This window comes from Entamoeba nuttalli (assembly GCF_000257125.1).
Source record: "Entamoeba nuttalli P19 unplaced genomic scaffold asmbl_10088, whole genome shotgun sequence".
NCBI classification, from domain to species: domain Eukaryota; phylum Evosea; order Mastigamoebida; family Endamoebidae; genus Entamoeba; species Entamoeba nuttalli.
Genome location: NW_008579995.1, coordinates 1,625 through 7,346, shown reverse-complemented (window position 1 = coordinate 7,346; position 5,722 = coordinate 1,625). Strand labels below are relative to the sequence as shown.

The 5,722-nt window shown below is 26.4% G+C and overlaps 3 protein-coding genes across 3 annotated transcripts; 2 read left to right on the top strand and 1 right to left on the bottom strand.

Moving 5' to 3' along the window:
- Positions 1-345: 345 nt before the first annotated feature.
- ENU1_211530 (Rab geranylgeranyltransferase beta subunit, putative) lies at positions 346-1,349 on the top strand (the record flags this gene model as incomplete). Its single annotated transcript, XM_008862407.1, has 2 exons — positions 346-670; positions 727-1,349. 2 exons carry the CDS (start codon positions 346-348, stop codon positions 1,347-1,349), a joined length of 948 nt encoding a protein of 315 aa, XP_008860629.1.
- Positions 1,350-1,429: 80 nt separating this feature from the next.
- ENU1_211520 (hypothetical protein) lies at positions 1,430-3,074 on the bottom strand (the record flags this gene model as incomplete). The annotated part of the gene is made up of 2 exons (XM_008862406.1): positions 1,430-2,585; positions 2,735-3,074. 2 exons carry the CDS (start codon positions 3,072-3,074, stop codon positions 1,450-1,452), a joined length of 1,476 nt encoding a protein of 491 aa, XP_008860628.1. The 3' UTR covers positions 1,430-1,449.
- Positions 3,075-3,438: 364 nt separating this feature from the next.
- ENU1_211510 (long-chain-fatty-acid--CoA ligase, putative) lies at positions 3,439-5,490 on the top strand (the record flags this gene model as incomplete). Its single annotated transcript, XM_008862405.1, has 1 exon — positions 3,439-5,490. The coding sequence occupies one exon, from the start codon at positions 3,439-3,441 to the stop codon at positions 5,488-5,490; it is 2,052 nt and encodes a 683-aa protein (XP_008860627.1).
- Between the last annotated feature and the right edge of the window lie 232 nt (positions 5,491-5,722).

Here is a 5,722-nt window from a genome sequence, read left to right as displayed (position 1 = left end):
TGCTAACATAATAACAACAAATAACAACCAAGGCTTATATTTGTATGAAAGAATTTGATGAATAATTATTAAAAAATATTTTGTTTTAAAATGATAACTTTTATAAAATTAGGGATACTTCTCTGAATACTGATTCATAATAATAGTATTTTACTGTCGTATGAAGTAAAGAGAATCTAAAAATTAATTTTTTTAAGAGAATAATTGAAATACGTTATTGATTAATGTAACTGAGGAAGAAATTTTAATTTTCGTGATTATATTTTAAGAAAAATAATAGTAAAATTTATTATATTAAATCTATAAAAATATAGTTTATGAACAAGAACTTGAATTTGAAAAAAGATGACATTCATTCCACAAAAACACATTGAATTTCTAAGAAATAAAGAAAAGGAAAATGAAAATGATATTGAGTCAATAACAAGCTCTCATCTAAAAATATGTGGTATTTATTGGGGTATTACAACACTTCATTTATTAAATAAAGTTACTGATGAAGATAAAGAAAGATTAACACAATTTTGTATGAAATGTTTTGATGAAAAAACAGGTGGGTTTGGAGGAAATATTGGATATGACGGACATATATACAATACTCTTAGTGCAATACAAGTACTATGTATTTTAGGAAAACGTTCATTAATTCCAGTTGAACAAGTAGCTAATTGTTTGTTTAAATATATTTTTATTTTTAAGTCAATAGAAAAGAACTTAATTTATTAGTTATTAAATCATGTCAAAGAGAAGATGGAAGTTTTGTTGCTGATCATTGGGGAGAGTCTGATAATAGATTTGTATATTGTGCTGTATTAGCATTAACTCTAATTGGTAAATTAGATGTCATTAATACTGAAGCAGCAGTTAATTACTTAATGAGATGTATGAATTTTGATGGAGCATTTGGATGTATCCCAGGAGCAGAATCACATGCTGGTCAAACATTTACAGTTGTAGCTTGTTTGGCATTATTAAATCGGTTAGATGTATTAGATAAAGAGAAATTAGCATGGTGGTTATGTGAAAGACAAACAGTGACAGGAGGACTTAATGGAAGACCTGAGAAATTACCAGATGTATGTTATTCATGGTGGGTATTAACTTCATTAATTATTCTTGGAAAAGTTGATTGGATTGATAAAGATGCACTTGAAAAGTTTATTCTACAAGCACAAGACATGGAAGATGGTGGTATTGCTGATAGACCAGGTGATTGTGCTGATATTTATCATACATATTTTGGGATTGCTGGATTAAGTTTAATGAGAAAATATACAGATATTATTGGTGAAATTGACCCACGATTTGCTATGCCAAAAGATGTGTTAGAATTTTATCATTTAATTTAAAATTTTGGGACAAATTATATTATTGATTAATGTTTTTTGATTATACAAAAAGAGATATAAGAAATTAATTTGAAAGAAGGAATTTGAAAGAAGAAGAAAATTAATTTTCATCATCTGCAATTACCACCTCATCTCCATGAGACTCTTCATCATCATAATCTTCTACTTTTAATTCTAAAGCTTCATCATCATCCAATTTAACAATTTTAGCTCTCTCCTCTTTTTGGTCAACAACATTTGATGGTAAGTAAAGGATAGTCAAAACCATACAATAGAAATTAACAAATGCAATAGTTGTTAAAGAAACAGCAGCATTATTACGATAACCCATAAAGAATACTGAGAGTAATAATGAGATATAGAATAATAAAATGAAGATAGTGAAAATACCATAGACTTGAACTCTATAACCAGCACTTCCTAATTTACGAACTTCTGAGAATGAACGAATAATAGAGAATATTAACCAGAATAAATAAATAATTAATAGACCCATAATACCTAATGAAATAATAACATTAAATACATCATGTGAACCAGTCATTGTAGGTGAATAAATCTTTCTTGTTTTGTTATACATGAATGATGCTAAAATAAGTGAAAATAATAAACCACATAATAAACCTCTTGGTAAATAGAATCGAATACTTGTTCTTTGTCGAATTGGTTTTCTTAATGCATCAAACATAATAAGAACATAAAACATTAAGAAACATATGAAAATAGTATCAATAACAGAATTAACAAATAAATAGAAGGCATTATCCATTAAAAATTCATATGGATATAATGGATTATTTTCCCAAATAAGGAATGTTAATAATACAACTGTCCACTTTTGTTCATGACTCCATTTTTCTTGTGGAATGGATCTATTAGCCCAAAGATAAATACAGGTACACAAACAAGAGAATAAAATAAAAATAAGTCTCCAGAATAATTCAAAAATAGTATAGAACGTTGAAACATATGATGCTTTAAAGATAAGATCACTAACAATATCTTTTACATTTTCATTAATTATAGAAAGTTCAATAATATAAATTGGATAATCTAAATACAGTTCTGATGAGATATAACCAACATCACATTTGTTAGATCTAGCTGGACAATGTACTTTACTTTCAATTGTTTTTTCTTCAATAAGTTTTAATGAACTTACTTCAACTTTTTGGTTTGGTTGATTTAATACATTAGTTCCATATAATGTATATCTAAATTTAACAAGTCCATCAACTAAAAAGGATAAGTTAAACTTTAAATTCTTCTTGGGAATTATTTTAATATCCCACCTGAAATTTTTGACTTTCTTAAAACGAAAAGACATGAAAAGATAAGATGTCAATCAAGAGAATATTTTTTTAAAAGATAATAACACAACAAACAGGCTATATCTTTCTTAGAACTCTTTTTATTGAAATAATATTCTAAACGAGACTCTTGATTAAAAATTTCATATGCACCTAATTGAAGGGTTATTTTTTTGGATTTATCTAACAAATTTACTCCTCCACAATTTTGATTAAATTGTGCATCATCACCAGCACATTTCCATGAACTTATTTCATTTGTTGACCATGGTTTTGGTGCATTTAAACTAACAAAAAGAGCTATAACAACAAGAACTGCAAAAACAATGAAAAGAAGGAAAAATCCAATTTTTGATATTGTTGTCAATAAGAGCCTCTGTTCTTTGTTTGTGTTTAACACCCCAGAATTGTTCATATTTGAAGTTTTCAAGTTCTTTTTTTTTTGACTTTTTTCGTAATACTTTTTTCTTTTTTTTTAAATAGAAAAACCCTTTTTCAACTCTATTTTTTGTGATTCATTCTCAAAAAATTTGTGTTATTCAATGACAAAAGGGTAAAGCCTAAGGAGCAGAAATCGATGGTTCTTATCTTGAATAAAAAAAGAGAGAGACTAGTAAAAATAGTTAAGAAATAATAAAAAGAAGATAAAAAGTATAAAAATAGGAGGTAAAGACTAAAAAAGAATAATAAAAGACTAAACAGAATATTCTAAGAATTAAATCTCCTAAAATTTAAAGAAATAATTGAACTATAAAAAATGAAGTAGGAATAGTTCTGATATGATAGGCATCATAGTCACTTCTTTTATTATTGTGATTTGTACTATATTATTCTTTTTAAGAAAGAAACCACTCCCAAAAGAGAAATTTGGGTGTTGGGTTGGTGAAGCACACCCACATGAGACAAGAGTAAGAAGAGATATTATTGGAAAGGACAAATTAATTGACCGACCAGATCAAGGATATACTACATTATATCAACTTGTAGAATCTTTTCCAACAAAAGGACAAGATCATTTAATTGGATATAGAGAAGTTATAGAAAAAGTTCCATTTAAAACAGTAAAGACTGTGGTACAAGGAAAGGAAATAGAAAAGACAATGTATAAATATAAAATGAGTGATTATAAGTATATGTCTGATAAACAATATTATGAATATATTCATAAATTAGCTAATGGAATATATTCTCTTGGATATAGAAAAGGAGATAAAATAGCTATATTTTGTGAAACTAGATATGAGTGGATGGCATTTGTTCTTGCTTGTGCTTGTAGAGGAATTATAGTTGTTACTGTTTATGCTACACTTGGAGCTGATGCTGTAGATGTTGCATTAAAAGAAACTAACGTAAAAGGAGTTTTAGTTTCAGAAGAAACATATGAAAAAACAATTCAGTTGGATGTTTATAAATCAATTAAATTAATAAGTTGTGACCCATTAGAAGACACAACAATTCCAACACTTCCATCTATTTTAGATGCACCAAAAGTTGAAGATGATATTCCAAAAGAAGAAGATATAGCAATGATTTTATATACATCAGGAACAGCAAAAGAGCCAAAAGGAGTAGTTGTATTACATAAAAATTTACTTTGTATCACATATTCATATAATCATATAATGGGATATTCAAATAAAACACGGTACATTTGTTATTTACCATTAGCTCATATTTTTGAATTAACAATTGAATTTTGTAATTTAGTATATGGAGGATGTTTAGGATATTCTTCTCAAAGAACATTAACATCAACATATATGTATGATAGTGAATGTGATATGATTGCATTTCAGCCATCATTTATGAATGGAGTACCAACAGTATTTAATAGAATAAGAAAAGTTGTTACAGATAAAATAGAAAGATCATCATGTATAGTTAGATTTTTATTTAATATAGCATTTCAATTTAAAAAGAAATTTTATGTTGATTATCAATTAAGACCAAGATATTTATTTATTCCATTTATTAAACTCTTTGACTCTCTTGTCTTTAAAAAGATTAAAGAAGAAATTTTTGGTAAAACTTTATTTGCTGTTATTATGGGAGGTTCTCCTTTATCTGATGACCTTCAAGAATATCTTCAAATTATTCTTGCAGGTGTAGATATTATGCAAGGATATGGTATGACTGAAGCTTGTGGTCCAGTTTCAAATATGCTTCACGGAGATTTTGCTTATAAAACTATTGGAGTATTATATCCACATTTTGAGGCTAAATTAATTGATGTAGAGGATATGGGATATCTTACCGATAAAGATATACCACAAGGAGAATTATTATTAAGAGGACCTGCTTTATTTAAAGAATATTTTAATAGACCAGAAGAAACTAAAAATTCATTCACTGAAGATGGATGGTTTAAAACAGGAGATATTGCACAAATTACACCTTCAGGAAGAATTCAAATTATTGACAGAAAGAAAAATTTAGTTAAACAACCATGTGGAGAATATATTTCATTAGAAAAAGTAGAAATGGTTTATAATTTATCAAAATATTGTGATATGTTTTGTGCTATTGCCAATCAATATTATGATTTTACAGTAGGATTAATTGTACCAAATAAACAATTAATGGAAGAATTTGCTCTTGAAAAATCTATTAAACTTGAAGATGTATTTAAAAATAGTGAATTCCATGATATTGTTATGAAATCTTTACGTGAAGTTGATTCTTCTTTATCTTCTCATGAAAAAATTAAAAATTTCTATTTGGTTGAAGATGAATGGTCAGCAGAAAATGGTGTATTAACTGCTGCTTTGAAATTAAAAAGAAATTTCATACAACAGAAATATGAAAATGTCATTAAACAATTATTTAATTGATTTTGAATTGAATTGGGATTTTTATTTATTTTAGTTTTATTTTATTAAAAGTTAAGTAATGATATTATAAATCATTTTCACTTTTTCTTTCTTTATTTTGAGAAACTTAATGAATGATTTATATTGATATTAAAATGAAAGATTTAATTGTGAAAATTTTATTAATTTGAGACTAACTTGAAATTATATATGAAATAAAAAATAGCCATAAAATAATTAATACAAATAAAAT